Raw genomic sequence first — 16,578 nt, forward strand, 5'->3', positions numbered from 1 at the left:
TCAACGGAATTCCCATCCTTTTGTAATGTCTCGTTTTTATTTTGTATCTTATTTGAATGATATGAGAGGCTAAACCCCTCAATGCCAGGGGGTGTCCCTGAATTGATCGTGTAATGACTCTGAAGTTATAATTTCCTTAATACATGTTATTTGTTGTTAATTTCACTGTGTAATTTGCGTAATACTTTCTTTATCAGAAAAATCAAGATCGATGTATGGTTAACAATTAACAGGATTGCAATTGTTAAGGTTTTTACACAGTGAAACCATAATAGATATCACTAGGACTAGGGATACCCTATGGTTACCGGTTTATTCTTGTTAAAAATATAATTGATTGGTTTCATCATAATCGCCTAAGGACTTAGAGGTTAGATTGAATGACCAAAGGTTTGCCTCTGAGGACTTAGGGGGAAACATTCTTAAGATCTGGTAATTGAAACAATTTTCATTATTAAGGAGATATACACTCAAGGGTCATTACAGGAGATTCTCGTACATCATCCTTGGCATATTATTATAACTTGTGAAAAGATTTATTTTATTTTCTCTTGCAGTGACTTTTTACAAAATCCCAATTCTTAGTTTTGTTCAATTGAGTAACAATTTACACCTATATTGTTGCGCAATCCTCGAAATCGATCTTTGAGAAACATCCCTATTATTACTACATCGCAAAATAGTACACTTGCTATTTTCCCGATCAGGAGACAAGGAAGATCAAAGAAGCACAAGTGGTTACTTCTTTCAAGTATTTGGTGCCCCAATCTCATGGTGCTCGAGAAAATAACTTGTGGTGTCATTATCATCATGTGAGAGGCTAAATATATAACAAAATCCTATGATGTTTGTGAAGTAATTTGGAGAAGAGATGGAGGTCGAAGTGAAGAAACTTCAGGTGCTGCATATCGACAACAAGTCAGTCATTAACCTTGCAAAGAATCCAGATCTGCATGGAAGGGATAAACACATTGAGACTAGGTTTCATTTTCTAGGAGAGAAGGTAAACCAGGATGAAGTTGAAGTGCGACATTGTTCGAGTGAAGCACAATTGAATAACATTTTCACCAAATAATTGAAGATCAACAAATTCCTAATTTTATGAAAGAAATTAGGAATAGTTCAAATCGACTATAATCAATTTGTGTTTGACAATTTGTAAATTATAAATAGTATGTTATGATATAATTCATGTTGTAGTCCAAATCCAAATTAGTTAGGATTAAAATTAACGCAAAAAAAAAATCATAAATAAAATATTATTATGGCTGCAACAAAAACATCGTTACACACTATTATTGTTTACGACACAACAAGTAAACAATGAAGATGAAGATAATGAAAATTATAATCCTGCTCATCAATCTATCATGTAAACCTTTTAAGGTGTTTAAGTAATTTTTTATGATGTTAATTTAATATTAATTAATTTATCATTTACTAGTACAAGTAAACAATGATATGAAGATAATGAAAATTATAATCCTGCTCGTCAATCTATCATGTAAAATTTTTAAGGTGTTCAAGTAATTTTTTATGATGTGAATTTAATATAATTAATTTATCATTTATTAGTAATTTGTTATATATTTTGATAGTAGTTACTAAATAATTTTATATTTTTTGTTACTATATTTATTTTAAATATATTTATTATTTTAAATATTTTATAATAATGAAAATAATGTTAATTTAATTTAAAAATATTGTAAATATGCATTGTAGTGAGAAATTAAAACCCAATGTATATTGTTAGGCACCATACAAAAATTTAAAAATATTTATAATTTTTTGTGATGCATCTTCAAATGTCTCTAACATATACACATTTCATTTATTTTTTATTCACGCAGTTTTATAATGAGACATTTTACAATTGTTTTAATGTATAGTTTTCTTAATTTTTTTCAAAAATAAAATATATTAGAACCGCTGATATAGTTTTTATATGTGTAATATTTTACATTGATTAAAAAATGTTAGTTGAGCTAAACTGATTTAATAAAGTTGACATTTAATAAATTTAAATGATATTAACATTCAATAAATATTAATATTAAATAGTAAAAAAATTGTTAACTTTTTATGTATAACAATAACCAAAATTTGTGATTATCTTCTTTTAGTGTCTGAAAATGTCTTTTATTTATTTTAGTAAATAAAGTAGTAAAGAATCTTATCACATTAAAAAAACATAAATATATTGAATATATATATATATACTTCTATTATACTACTACTAGATAACTTTCATTTTCCAACTTATTCTTCCATAATACCGTAATAGCTACAGAATCATCGTTGGTCCTGTTGGTGGCGGTGGAGTAGATGGCGGCGGAACAATATCTGGTCCAGGAGGACGCGGAGGAACAACATCAGGTGGCCGAGGCGGTACAACATCAGGTCTCGGGAACGGCGTATCTTGTCCCGGAGGAGATAGTGGAGGTTTTGGAGCTTCCGGTTTCGGTTTCGGATTCGGATTCAGAAACGGTGTGAACTCGGGAGGAGGAGTAACTATTTCGGGTGGAACATCCGGGTCTAGTTCGGGTTTACGGGTTGGCATGGTGGGATTCTCTTTAGGAACTGAAGGAGGTTCGGTTTTGGGTATGATTGGAATTTCGGGTGGGGCTTTTCCGGGGTAGTTGGGTGTGTTGTCATTATTTGAGGAAAGACTCCACATGGTGATGGCGTTTATGATGGGGAGAGGTTTTTTTGTGGGCAAGTCTGTGGTGTGGAGAGGTTTGGTGATGGGGGTTGTTTTTCTTAGGAGTGAGTATGAGACTAATGATGGGATTGTTGAGGATGACATGATGATTTATATTCTATCAGTGTAATGATCGTATGTAATTAATTGGGTGGTGTTTAATTTGAAAAGTGAATTAGAGTGGTGGTGGGATGTGTTGTAGGGTTATAAGGGATTGGATTGTTGCATGATGAAAACACTTGTAAGCTATTACACCCTCCAACACACAATGAACTACCTCTTTGATCAACACGTAGTTTTACTTATATTTGTCTGATTTTTTTATTTTCTTTTCAAATTTTAATTTATTTTAAAGTTAATAATATTGAAAAGTGATGTAGTTGCGATAGCATTGTTTGATTAAATGATGAACATCTATCTACCCTGCTCTACTAAATTGAAAGAGTATTGAAGTGTTCGCATTTAGATTTCCAAATATACGAATGTGAGACAAGTTAACTGGTCTATGGAGCCAATCCATTGGGTATAAACTTCAACAAGTTAACTGGTCTATGGAGCCAATCCATTGGGTATATATTTCAACATGACTTGAGTGATAAAAAATGCCCTCTCGTAGTCCGGGTATGTATTTCAACATGACTTGAGTGATAAAAAAAGTCCACTCAGCAATGTTTGAATTTTAAAATCTAAACGCATTATATAAAATATATAGTTAACTAAGTCCATCGTAAACATATTTATTTAATATTAAAATATCTATGTCTCGAAATTGATTTTTGGATATACCTTTTAAATATTAAATTCTAAATACGTCATTTAAGATAACACGATTTGTCTTTCTCTCTCTCTATTCTCTAATATTTTTCATTCAATATTTGTACCTTAATCAATTATAATAATTTTTTCTCACATTTGAATAATATTCAGTAATTTTCTCATCCTCACCTTGCTTTTTTTAATTTTATTTTGATGTATGCAATTTCTTCATAATTTTTAGTCATATTACATTATATTTTATCTAATAGAAATGTTATATAATTTTCGTCCTAATTTATCTTGGTTTGAGTTTGGGATATTTGGGGATTAGGATTTATGCTAGTATGAAGTCAGATATGAATTTTTGTCTTATACAAATTTCAAAGTGAATTATGTGTACAAATATCAAAATTCGGATAGGTCTTATGAATTTCAAAGTTCAGATACAATCTCTAATCTTTAAGTTTGTTATGTTTTTTTAATTCAGTTTTGTTTTGAGGTATTTTTGAAAATAATGTTTATCATGTGTTTCATTCATTCTATTTAGATTTTGTAAGACCCCAATTTTGACCCTAAGATCCCTCATGTCATCTCATCATATGCATTAGCTTTGGGATCACACATTGGCATCCTCCTTACCCCTTCATTCATTGGGTTTGCATTGGGAGAGATTACCAAGCGCATTTTGATTGTATCATACTTTGTTTTTCATTATTTACTAACCAAAATATCAAAAATATGTCAATGTATAGTTTAACTCTTTTGTAGGTAGTATGTATGTTCACCTAAGCTTCATCAAACTCATATCTAGGGCTTGAGACCCTCAATGCAAGGAGCTCAATCAAGAAATGGTTCACATTGGCTCTAAGCATCATATATGGATCCCCATGATCTTCACATGTCATTTTGATCAAGAATTCATCAAGAGTTTGGAGATTGTTTGTCTTAGAAACCCTAATTCATCTAGGTATCTTATGTGACTTCTTCAACAAGTTTCTTCAACAATTGATCAAATATTTCAAGGGATATTTCATATTATATCATCTTACACATATATGATCCTCCATGCGTCCCAAAATTCAAGAGAATGTCAAGCTAGCAAGACGGTTCATGGTGGTTGATCAGAGAAAGTCAACTAGTCAAAACTATGGTTCCCTAGACCCTATCTCCTACAATTTTTGTCATATGAAAATGATTCCAAGATCAAAGTTACTTCAAATGACATTCCAAACAACTTTAATGTTGAAGTCAAGATCTAGTTTACTTGGAAATCCATTTTTTATGGTGAAAGATTATAGGTCATTTTGTCTGAACCCTAGTTTGGAGGTCAACTTCCCAAGACCATAACTTACTCAGTTTTTATGAGATGAAATCCATTCAAATTCCATGATCAAGTTCAAGATATCTACTTCAACTTTTATGTTTGGAGGAAGTTCAAATTCAACTTGAAAATGCATATTCCAAGAGGAAATATTATAGGTCATTTTGGACTAATACCATTGAACAAATGATTTTTCTCAACTTCTAAAATGCATAAATCCTTCATGACAAATCCAAATGAGGTCAAATTTGTGAACAAATTTAAGAGGTTTGAAATATCTACAACTTTGATGAAGGAACTTTTCCCATTTGAAGTTCATAGCAAAAGTTATTCAAGGTGGAAGAAGTGAACATATGGCTTGATACTTAGAAAATTTTCAAACATGTTTGATTTCCCAAACTTCCACCTCAAAATTCATCATGATCCAAGCTTCAAATGAAAAAGTGTTCGACGTGAAAGCCGTTTGCCTTTATCTCACCTTTCCGAAAAGTCAAAGATCGTCTCATTTGGCCAAAGGATGAAGGACTTGCACATGGGTGCAATATGAAGAACCATTTGGATGATTTCCACTTCCACATTTCATACACGAATGCATGGCCTTACAACATGATTTCAGCATGATTCACGCTCAATTTTGGACCAAATACATCACTTCATGGGCCTATCACATGCCCATGCAAGCATGCAAAGGGAATTTCTCATTTTTTCCAAATTTGAAAGTGTGTGGAAATGAATCTCTTTTGCTATAAATAAGACCCTCATTGCTCAAAATTAAGGACCTCATGCCCAAGCTTTGAATCTGCAATCCCAAACTCTCACCATTGAAGGATAACCTTGAAGGTTTCCTTTGAAAATCGAGTTTCAAATCTCCATCTGTTTTGAGATTGAAAATCTAAGAGTCCAGACCTTTTCTTGATCCTAATCACTTCCAACAAGCATCTGAAGCAAGGCCAAGCACAATTGGAATCAAGATCGTGCCAATCTGAAGCTCCATTGAAGGTGAATTTTCAGAATTTTCTTCTCTTCGATTCTCCCTCAATTCTTCACAATTCTTTGTGATTTTTGGTTGTCTGAAGTCCTATAAACATAGGCAACAAGATTGAGTTACTTTGAGATCAAATTGAAGTAACTCAGTTCATGATCCTCAAAATTCAAATCCCTGTATCTTTTCATATACTTGGAATTGGAGAAAAGTGAGGTCAGATTCGTGCTCCTGAGCATTTTTCCTTCAAATTAGTGTATTTATTTTCCATTTTTCATGAAGTTTTGGTTGGACCAGTCTGGTGGCCCACACTGGAGAAGATGACCGGAGCTAGGGCTCCGGTGGTGTGTTGGCTTAACCTGAACCATCTGATCTGAGTCCCACATTTTAATCTCATCCATCCAATCTGATTATCACATGTACACACGCGCTGACTTTGGAACACAATGGACATGATGTGTGTGGCCATCAGATCTGCCACCTCAATGAATGAGGGAGATCTGATGGGCCTTGTTTTTTTGAATATCTTTTTATTTTCTGATTTTTCATTTAATCCATTTATTTTGATTAATTCATATTATTTTCATTTTTAATCCAAGAAATATGGGACTTTCATAAAAAATCTTTAAATATTTTCCTCTTTCATTTTCTGAATTAAAATTATTTTTTGGATTAATTTGATATTTTTCATGAATTAATTGTTTTTGTGTATATTTTTAATTGTTTAAAAATACTTCTGACTTTTCAAAAATCATGAAATTTTTTGTCCAAGGTCCTTTGACCTTCGTTGACCTAGGATAAATCTCTTGGCCATTTATTTGGTGTTTTGAAGAGGTTTTAGGTTTTGGCCAATTTAAATTGAAATTTAATTCATTTTGAATTTGATTTTTAATTGATTAATTGTATAGAAATTATGTGGAGCCATTTTTATTGACTTGTGATGTTTGACTATGTGTTTGGGCCTTGTTAAAGATTGATTTGAATTTTGTTAATTTAAAATCATTGGATTTAGGGGATTGACGAAATGTACATTTCATCTCCCAAAATGAATGGATGGTTTTAAATTGATAAAATTCCTCCCATGACCAATTTGTGTTTATCTCATATCCCCTCCCTCTTCATCTTCAATCCCATTCTTTCTCATCCCTTTCATTGACCAATGACATCTCAACATCCTAAGGCTAATTGGTTCATCAATAACTTTATGTTAGATGAACAAATACAAGTATGGATGAGATAAGTCCATCCCTTTGATCTTTTTCTTTTAGTGTGTGATATGTTCACTACGCCAAAAATGACTTTTAACAGCGCATCTTAGACAGCGCTTTTAAAAGAAAGCGCTGTCTAAGGTTAAATTTAAAATAAAACACGGAAAATGTTCCAAAAAAATAATGAAAGCGCTGTCTAAGGGGGGGTCTTAGACAGCGCTTTCTAAAAGCGCTGTCTAAGACCCCCCCTTAGACAGCGCTTTTAGAAAGCGCTTTTAAATATTTACCTTAGTCAGCGCTTTTGATAAAGCGCTGTCTAAAGTCTTTAAATTAAAAAAAAAAATTAAAACCAAAAGCGCTGTCTAAGGTCTAACTAAAATAAAACCAGTATCCCCAACTTCTTTAAGAAAAATCTGTATTATTCCACAAAATAGAGAATAAGTCGTTTCAAAAACCAAACAAGAAACGCGTCTCTTTCTTAGTAATAGCGTGTAAAATTAATTCGATTCAGTAACAACCTAATCGGAATCCTCAATTTCCTAACCCTACTCCTCTCAATCCCAATTCTAGTCATGGGAGTATGGCTCCACAAACAATCCACCACTGAATGCGAACGCTTCTTAGAAAAACCCATTATTGCCCTTGGCGTTTTCCTCTTGGTTGTTTCTCTCATGGGTTTAATCGGTGCTTGTTGCAGAGTCTCATGGCTTCTGTGGTTCTATCTTCTCGTCATGTTCTTGCTTATTGTTCTTCTTTTCGCTTTCACGATCTTTGCGTTTGTTGTTACTAACAAAGGTGCGGGTGAAGCTTTGTCGAATCGGGGGTATAAGGAGTATAGGCTTGGGGATTATTCGAATTGGTTGCAGAATAAGGTTACGAATGGGAATACTTGGGAGAGGATTAGGGGTTGTTTGGAATCGGGGAAGCTTTGCTCTGAATATCATTTCAAGTTTTTGAATGATAATATTGAGAAATTTCATGCTGAACAGTTGTCTGCTCTTCAGGTTAGGGTTTTTTGTTTTTGGTTATTGGATTTATGTTCTTGTGTTTGTTGATTTTCTGGGTTGGGGTCTAAATTTTAGCTTTCATGTTGTGATTTATATTTAGGGTTTTTGATTTTGATTATGTGGATTGGGATCAAAATTTTAGCTTGCATGTGAGTTTTGTAGCAATTGTGAGCTTTGTTATTGTGTTTAGCTGAAATTTTTAGGTTATAAGGAAAGTGAAAAATTTTAGGTTTTAATTACTGATTTACTATTTATGTAGAAAAAGTGATTATGAAGTTTCTGAATATGTGAGCATGCAGGAATCATGCAGGAATTTCACGTTATGATAGTACTGTAATGCATTCTTGTGTTTGTGTAGGATTAAATTATTTGATTTAGTTTATAAGGTAGTGCTACTTTATATAACTTTTTTTTGAGTATTCAATTTCAAGGTATCTTTCTGAAAAGTGGGTTTTTAAACTGGGATTTGTGAGGAGTCATGGTTTCTTTCTGAAAAGTGTATAGACTTTTTATTTTTAAAAACTGGGATTGCTTTTGGTCTGAAAAGGGTGTGTTCTTTATGGAAACAGATTTCAAATGAATCTTTGTTGAACTTTTTTGCATCCTTTTTTGTTACTAGTTTTTTTGGTATGGTTTGTTTGTGTTTGCATTTTATTATTTTTAATCTGTGCTGTTTCATTTATGAAATTTGAAGATATGAAATGGCATTTTAAGGTTATTTGATTTTAATGTGTGAGCAGGAAAGAAGGCTCTGTGGAAGCATAATGTCTATGGGTTGGCGCCAAGTGTTGCATCGGCACACCATATATTGGTATTATTTGACATTCTAATGCTCTAATTTCTTTGATTTTCTCTCCTGTTTGCAATTGATAAGTTACTGTTATTTTGTTGTAGACGTATGCTAAGAATCACAATGATACTAATCTATTGGTGGAAGTAATGAAACTTTTGAAGAGGAATGATTTACCATTGCAACCGGGCACGGCAGATATAGTTTTTAGGTATGTCATTCTTTTTGCATTTTCATGATTTTGTTTTGCAGTACAAAGGGTCTTCTGTGAATAAGATTTTAATATGGTGTTTACCTCTAAAAGGAGTTGCTGAACTTTTTGTTGATTTCATTGTTATTCCCTTTAAACTGGCTGGCATGCTTCATTTTCAAATCATGATCTGTTGTTAGTTCCCCCAAAGCTCTATTTGATTGTATGAAGGCAATTTGGTGCCTCTTTGTGCCTTAGGCTACAAGCCTACAATGCAGTTAGTTTGCTTGGTTTTTAGTATTGTCCAACACTAGACAAATTATGAATCTCACCTTTTCTTGTTATGTTGCTTTTGTTCTCTTAAGTATGTTTTTCTGACCTGTTACCTGGGTCAACCATTTGCAGCATTTGTTACAATACAGATGAATGGGAGTTGATTAATAAGTACGCGAAAAGGTTTGTTAAGGCTGGTGTAAAACTACGACAAACCTCATTTGATACATGGATGAGATTTGCTGCCAAAAGAGGTGCTCATACTTGATGTCTTTTGTCTGCCTAATTCTATAAGCTTCTATTGAACTTCAACATAAGTTTGTTAAAGAGGATTGCTATTCCTAAATTGAACACTAAACTATCCATAAAACTATGGAGACAATAATTTGCCTAGTATTTAATGGCTTTATTTTTTCTTTCTCTCCGAACTTGCATCTTCCCAAATGTTGGCTAGCTGTGTTTTCTCAGCTTTTAGGAAATTGGAAGAAACCCAAAAGGGAGACTATAATCACATCCAGATTTGTGAATTTGGTTATACTGTTGATCATTTTGCACATTTGCATTTTGGACTGAGGAATCATGCTAAAAAAAGATTACTTTGTGACTAATGTGCCTTGACTTGCTCTGTCTGTATCATTTTTGAAATAAATTAGTTCAACTATATTAGTAACTTCTTGACAAATTTGATGGCAATGAATACATATAGTACATTAGTAGTATCATGTGATTTCAAGACCATGCTATATATGATTTTTGGGCTTTTAAAAATATTTTCTGCTTATGATGAACTAAGTGTTTATGCCTTTCATTTTCATGTCTGCAGGAGACACTGAGTCATTATGGAAAATAGAAAAGTTGAGATCTGATTCAATGAAGCAGCACACTTTGGCAACTGGGTTTTCTTGCGCCAAGGTAGCAAATCCATTCACACCTGTGTTTGTAACTTATTGTGTGTTATCTTTCAGTTTTGCTCAATCTTGTACATAATTATTTTGCTTTTAAAACATGTTTGTATTCATCAATCTGTTCTTTAAAAAGAGATCAATTGTATTTTTGAAAGAAAAATAATGGAAAAACATTTTTAATTTTCCCAGTTTGAGAATCTTTACCTAATATGATTTTGCTTCAAATATGTTCTCGATGCTGATATGTGTTTCGACTTCCCAGTGCTGATTATGTTATAGCTGAGTTCCACTTTGATAGCAAGTCTAAGCCTGTTTTTATGATTTTGCAGGGCCTTTTATTGGAACGTAAACCTAATGACGCCGTTGCCATCATTCAAGTTCTAAATCAGGTATGGAGTGTATGTTGTTTACTTCTTCCTATGTGATAAATTTCTTCACCAATGAGTGAAACAAAGAAATGCTTCTCAAATAGAAATAAAACAGCGCTAGATGAAATTGTAATGTTATTACCCTGGAAAGATTGGTCAAAGTACAAATCAGTTTTTATAAGAATAGTTTTGGAATTGTGGAAAAAGTTATAGCTTTTTGTATTGATACTTCAGTTCAGAGTCAAGTTAGTTCCACATCAGTTGCTGAGGATGAAATTATAGTTATATCATTAATTGCATTTGTTAGAACACTTTTTCTTGGTAATGATATGATATGAACGAGTGTTGGTAAACTGAGTGGAAGGTCGTATATGTCTTTGGGCAAGTTCACATTAGTTCCTTGTATAAGTCAGTGCATAACAGATTTTTCTTCTCCTCTTAGGTCTTAGAGTATCACAGTTTAACGGAGATAAAAGTGGTAGTGGTGCTACCCCTGATCGTACACAGAAGACTATTACCAATTTCATTACTTCAGGAGAAGCCAATAGGAAAAAGGACCCTTTTTCAGATGTTACAGATCATGACTTTATCAGTGATATAGAAACTGATCCTTCGATTGATGTTGGGCACACAAGCCAGCTTGATAGCAGAGATCCTTTTGATGGTAATCATTCATTAGATGTAAATCACCAAAGCTGCACTCTCTGGAAAAATGATGGTGCAGAGAAGGTATATCTCCTTTTCTCTCTTTATTTTTCGAAGTAGCTGACATATATTGATATAGGTCAGTTTCCGCAATCGAATAATTGCTTTGGCGGATTGAGGAGCATGTTGATGTTTTTTAGCGCTACTATTTATCATCTCTGCCGTATTTACCAGGTACAAACTTCTGGTAATGATGCTGCAAGTTCTCACCACAGTGCATGTACAGAGATGCTTGGATCAACTTCATTCCAGGGGAAGTTTGAGGGGAAAAATGTGATAGGTCTATGTTTTTTCAGTCAGGATCAAAAGCACCGAATCAATAGACAAAGCAAATCCAAGAAGCAAAAGTTGTCGCAGAGAGAGGGCCGATATACGCCCATTGATTATTTTTTTGTTAAGGAGTAATCAAAGCTTTAAGTTATTATTGTATAATTTGTATCTTATTTTACCTCACATCAATAATTTCTAAGTCTCTAGGAATGTCTTTTCTCCACATAAGATAAAATATGTATAGTTGTATTATGAATCTTGATATGATTAATAAAATAGTCTCATTCATTCACCGTGTGTTTAATTTTTCTTAGTTTACGTGAATTGTAGAAAAAAGGCCAAAATGGCATATATAAAATGTGATAAAATCTGGTTGAAAACAGGTAGAAATTCTGGTTTATAAACCTGGAAAAAATGTGGTTTAAAACAAAAGCTTCAAAAATTTTCGTATACCTTAGACAGCGCTTTTGTAAAAAGCGCTGTCTAAGGGGGGATTAGAAAGCGCTGTCTAAGGGGGGGGCTTAGACAGCGCTTTTTGAAAAGCGCTGTCTAAGGTATACCTAAAAAAATTAAAATAGGAGGGTCTTAGAAAGCGCTTTTGGCCAAAGCGCTGTCTAAGGGGGTGGGGCTTAGACAGCGCTTTTCAAAAGCGCTGTCTAAGGGGGGGGCTTAGACAGCGCTTTTAAGATTTAAAAAAGCGCTGTCTAAACCTTTAGCAGCGGAGGTTTAGACAGCGCTTTAAAGCGCTGTCTAAGGCTAAAAAAAGCGCTGTCTAAGGTCTTGTTTGTTGTAGTGGTTTTAGGAGTTTGGTTCATTATATCAAATCTCTAACATGCATTAGCACCTAAATTTCTATTGCTCGACCTCAGATAGTTGTGACTTCTACATAAGTCCAATTACGATTGCTTAACATAGAGCTAAATTTTGACCCTAAAGGCATAACATTCTAGGAAGTGGGATTGTAAGTCTCCCCCCTTTCATGGTGTTGTATGGAAACTTTGCCTTTTTTCCTTGCTTTGGAAGATGTCTTGGTTCAAGGATCCATGCTTGTGAATAGAGGGTTGAGTATTCTCCAAAGAATGACTTAATCAATTGAAAAGAAAAACATCATTAACATCTAATCAACTAACATTTGACTAACTTGTATTAACTTTGCTTTTATCTTTCAAGTCATTTACTTTATGCAATTTAATTTCAAGTCATTTACCATTCCATTTGTCATTTACATATCATTTAACTTGTTTATATTTTATGCCATTTTCACTTTGCTCATTTGAGCCATATATTGTGAATATAATGCATGATCACTCAAAGTATGAACTCTATGAAAGAGATTCACCACAAGACATGTGACTCAAAAACACAAAAAGACAACACTTCTTCGTCCTCCACGGTCCCTAGGAATTAGTCTCACTCCTTGATGCCAACTTTACCCATTATTAACAAAATGATGATCCAAGAAGTCACACGTTTCTCAGTAAAATTGAGCATAATGGTAATGATTCTTATTTTGGGTCGATATCATATGGTTAATCCTAGCAATCATAGATGCATGACTTGCATCCATCTCATTGCGCATAGACACAAGACTTTTCGTCACATAAGAAGCAAAGGCTTCAAAATTGGCATCTTATGCAGTCATGTGCTCTTGCATTAGACAAAATATCTTCATTTCAGCACCCTTAAAGGCATCTCATCTCCTACAATCTTCCTTATAACGCTCATCTTGCCTAAGTTGTATGTTTTTTAGCATAGTCATGATGGAAGACGGATTTCCAAATCCAACACCAAAACTATTACCATGAGCATCCTCATGAGTAGCATCTTGCATAAAATCACCACCCTCATGAATACCATGAGAAGTACCACTTGGTTGATCATCAATCATATGTTTCATAGTAGCATCATCACCAAACTCTGGAGGATCATCGAAATTATATATCTTCCTACCATTCTTGCCCAGACGAAGTAGTACACCCGACGATTTACATCCCAAAAGTAACCCATATTGGGTAGTGTATGTTGGGAGAACTCTTGAGCCTGGATCGGAGATCTATACTGAAGATTCAGCATCCCAATGTTAAAATAGTTCAAAATCTTGGCAATCATGGAAACATAGCAGAATGAAGTCCCTTTGTTGCAGTCTTTAGTGAAGAACATTTGAGACACAAATTAATTTTCCCAATTAATATTAATTTTATTCAAAAGGATATAGACCAGATGAATTTCAACACCGTTTATTCTTGATAACCCTCAATTCTTTGGACGTAAAACATGAGACATAAGACAAAGCAAAATCCTAGGAACCATCTTCAATTGACCAGTTGTAATATGACCATATCAATCATCAGAGCGAGGAGCCTTAAGTAACTGATTCAGATGTACGTTCCACTTAAAATGATGATGAAGGTTGGTACCCGTCACCAATAGTTCATCATCAACATCAAGTATAGTAGTACCAAACAAAGACTTCCAAAGATCATTGGTAGACTCATAAACAATGTTACTTATGGTAAACTTGAAGGATGGACCATGCCTATCATATAACACATAGTAGAACACATGAATGAGGTCTTCATTATAGTCGTGTGCAAGCTTCAGAAAGTAATCAACTTGTTGATGCACAACAAAACTAACAACATCTAAAATATCCAAACAGCCAGCTATAGCGGTAAATATTTTGAGATTAAGCTATTGATTAACTTAACTTGCAAAGCAAGAGTCACCACCGCGCTTTTATTATTTCTAAAGGAAAAGAGAAAAAGAACAAACAAAACCCAAATAAGTTTTAAAATAAAACTAATAAAAAGAGAACAAGGGCTCGGGGGTTAGTTATGTAAAGGGGAGGTATTAGCACCTTAAACATTCATGGTACTCCATAGGAACCTCTTTGAAAATATGTACATTTTGGTTTGAAAAAGGTGTTGTTTGTTAAAAGATTTCAGAGATGAGAAAAGAAGTATATTTTTATTTATTTTTTTGCCATTACTTTTGAAGTCTTATGCCTACGTACCAACAAAGTGCAATGGAGGATCAAAACCTCGTAGTTCGTGGTAAAAATAATAAAGGGAGTTTGTTTTGATTCATTTTTTTAAAACTACATTTTGTCATTTTAAGGAGAATGCTCAACTAGTCATCCATAAGCATGAGAACTTTTCATCATCTTGAGAAGGGCTCAAACTTGGATAAGGATCAACAAGTATGCCACTAGCTCCCACAGATGGAAAAGAATTATCATCAATACTATGGAGATAGGAGAATTATATCTTAACTATGGAAATGACTCATGTCTAATGCCTTGAGAAAAATTTTAAAAGGAAAAATGCACAAGGGCACAAAATGGTTTGAATAAGTTGAGCATTTTTTAATCTTTTGAAATTCGTCTAAATATGCTTAAGATGAATTGGCATTTATTGAGAAAAAGGATTTGAAAAATCACTCGACAAAATTCAAGGTTTATTGAGAAAGTGGTTCAAGTTTTAAAAACGAGAAGGTTTTAAAAAGGAGGGAAGATTTTGAAAATTAAATAAGGAGAGGAGAAGAAGAGACTATCCTAAAGCATAAAGTAAAAGCTCTTGTTCTATGCATACACACAAACAAATTACACATAACCTTTTTTTGTATGGGTGCCATCTAGAACCAGTGTTGATAACATCCAATTTGGGTTGTTGAATTGTAAGTTGGGTTAGGGATCTTTGGGGGTTTCAAAAAACAAAACAAAGTTGGGGTTTTCCTTCAAGATTATTTGGGTATTTGAAGGTTTTGAACAAGATTATGTAAATTAATTCGATATAGTGAAAACTTTAAAGAACAGGGGTTTCTTGTAAAGGAGTAGCGTGAGACGGTGGATCATCTTGATAAATCTTGGGTGACAATAATTCACAATTTGGATTCGATCGAGTGAAAGCTTTGAAGAATATGGTTTCTTGCAAAGGAGTAGTGTGATACGATGGATCAAATTGGTATTGTTTAAAGAAAGTGTTAGAATCAACATCAAATATAGGGTTTATGGGGTTGTATTGCAACATTTCTCTTGTAAAGCAAATTTTGCAAAGTAAGGTTAATTTTCATTATCTCAATTTGAGTTTGAATTTAGGGCACATGTACCCATACCGAGGCCGATTGGGGAACTCCCTAAAAGAATCCTTGTGTATTATCTCTTTCTATATCTTTTACTTTTCATTTGCAAATTGTTGAATTCGTCGATTGTGCAATCAATATGTTTGGTTAAACCTTTTGATAACCTTTTGAAAAAAGTTTTATTGAGTTGATCACAATCTATTAGATTGTGGTTGGATTTTCATATCAACAAAACCATACAAAATTGTAAACGAAATTGATTGCATACAAGATGTTTGATCATTTGTCTCAATTGCATTTTTGTGTATTTTGTCATTGGAAATAGATATTACTATTAGTGTAGCATTCAAGTGATTATGGTTTAAAGTATTTTGATCAATTTGTTCTCATTATCATAACTTGATTCTATATACGTGTATCCAAAATTTTTGATAGTTGTTCAGTTTAGGCGATTTGATCTGGGTCACTTCCGCTAGATGTTAAATTTTTTAAAACATAATTTTTGTAATGTTTTTAACATGTGATCTATTCCCCGCTTTCTAGATAAGTCGCATTTGTCTAACACCTAACAACATTGAAGTGAAGTTATACTTGGATCTTTGAGTTCGGCTAGATGAAGTGTGTTTAATCACACCCGGTGAACATTTTAAGATCCGCCATTCAACCCAGAAAAGATTAATGCTAGTGGAGTCGAGCAATGTAGAGAAGTATAGCCAGGTGAAGGCCAAAAAGATAGGTACCTTGTCTGTTTTGAACACTAAGGAAGGAATTGAGGTTGTTGGCCTTGTGGTCGGTGATCTTCACAACTGGTCGGTTCTTCTCGTGGGTCCAAAGAAGAGGATATGCAACTCCTTTAGCAACTTCTTATCCCGCTTTATGAGTGCTTGTTCATAAGGATAAGACTATGTATGCCTTTCTTTGACTTCCTGACCATCCTAAAACATTTAAAAGTTTCTATTTCTCATCTTCATCTACGATTTTGGGCATACCTGAGGGTGTCTCAGTTGTGTGCCAAACAT

At 33.6% G+C, this 16,578-nt stretch overlaps 4 protein-coding genes across 5 annotated transcripts; 3 read left to right on the forward strand and 1 right to left on the reverse strand.

Moving 5' to 3' along the window:
- Positions 1 to 428: 428 nt before the first annotated feature.
- On the reverse strand, positions 429 to 3,014 carry LOC127096608 (protein TRACHEARY ELEMENT DIFFERENTIATION-RELATED 7A). 2 transcript variants are annotated; one of them, XM_051035157.1, is made up of 2 exons: positions 2,280 to 3,014; positions 429 to 901 (listed from the first exon to the last, which is right to left on the reverse strand). In XM_051035157.1, exon 1 carries the CDS (start codon positions 2,807 to 2,809, stop codon positions 2,288 to 2,290), a length of 522 nt encoding a protein of 173 aa, XP_050891114.1. In that variant the 5' UTR covers positions 2,810 to 3,014; the 3' UTR covers positions 429 to 901; positions 2,280 to 2,287. The 2 variants fall into 2 exon arrangements, with proteins under 2 accessions (XP_050891114.1, XP_050891113.1); XM_051035156.1 differs by having other exon boundaries at positions 429 to 949.
- Positions 3,015 to 3,255: 241 nt separating this feature from the next.
- On the forward strand, positions 3,256 to 8,246 carry LOC127095134 (tetraspanin-8-like). The gene is made up of 3 exons (XM_051033867.1): positions 3,256 to 3,273; positions 7,460 to 7,975; positions 8,238 to 8,246. The coding sequence occupies exons 1-3, from the start codon at positions 3,256 to 3,258 to the stop codon at positions 8,244 to 8,246; spliced, it is 543 nt and encodes a 180-aa protein (XP_050889824.1).
- Positions 8,247 to 8,661: 415 nt separating this feature from the next.
- LOC127092788 (uncharacterized) lies at positions 8,662 to 10,672 on the forward strand. The gene is made up of 5 exons (XM_051031686.1): positions 8,662 to 8,789; positions 8,873 to 8,979; positions 9,364 to 9,485; positions 10,055 to 10,143; positions 10,466 to 10,672. Exons 2-5 carry the CDS (start codon positions 8,918 to 8,920, stop codon positions 10,559 to 10,561), a joined length of 369 nt encoding a protein of 122 aa, XP_050887643.1. The 5' UTR covers positions 8,662 to 8,789; positions 8,873 to 8,917; the 3' UTR covers positions 10,562 to 10,672.
- Positions 10,577 to 11,659, forward strand: LOC127095136 (uncharacterized). Its single transcript, XM_051033868.1, has 3 exons — positions 10,577 to 10,633; positions 10,928 to 11,233; positions 11,384 to 11,659. Exons 1-3 carry the CDS (start codon positions 10,577 to 10,579, stop codon positions 11,612 to 11,614), a joined length of 594 nt encoding a protein of 197 aa, XP_050889825.1. The 3' UTR covers positions 11,615 to 11,659.
- The last annotated feature ends 4,919 nt before the right edge of the window (positions 11,660 to 16,578 follow it).

The sequence above is a fragment of the Lathyrus oleraceus genome, chromosome 6 (genome assembly GCF_024323335.1).
Source record: "Lathyrus oleraceus cultivar Zhongwan6 chromosome 6, CAAS_Psat_ZW6_1.0, whole genome shotgun sequence".
In the NCBI taxonomy this organism is placed as follows: domain Eukaryota; kingdom Viridiplantae; phylum Streptophyta; class Magnoliopsida; order Fabales; family Fabaceae; genus Lathyrus; species Lathyrus oleraceus.

Excerpts from the sequence above, each read along its gene's own strand:
- LOC127092788 (XM_051031686.1), top strand. The coding sequence starts at position 8,918 with ATGAAACTTTTGAAGAGGAATGATTTACCATTGCAACCGGGCACGGCA. Across the intron at positions 8,980-9,363 it reads ACGGCAGATATAGTTTTTAG|CATTTGTTACAATACAGATG; the intron begins GTATGTCATTCT and ends AACCATTTGCAG. Across the intron at positions 9,486-10,054 it reads GAGATTTGCTGCCAAAAGAG|GAGACACTGAGTCATTATGG; the intron begins GTGCTCATACTT and ends TCATGTCTGCAG.
- LOC127095136 (XM_051033868.1), top strand. The coding sequence starts at position 10,577 with ATGAGTGAAACAAAGAAATGCTTCTCAAATAGAAATAAAACAGCGCTA. Across the intron at positions 10,634-10,927 it reads AAACAGCGCTAGATGAAATT|ATTTTTCTTCTCCTCTTAGG; the intron begins GTAATGTTATTA and ends AGTGCATAACAG. Across the intron at positions 11,234-11,383 it reads AAAATGATGGTGCAGAGAAG|GTACAAACTTCTGGTAATGA; the intron begins GTATATCTCCTT and ends CGTATTTACCAG.
- LOC127096608 (XM_051035157.1), bottom strand. The coding sequence starts at position 2,809 with ATGTCATCCTCAACAATCCCATCATTAGTCTCATACTCACTCCTAAGA.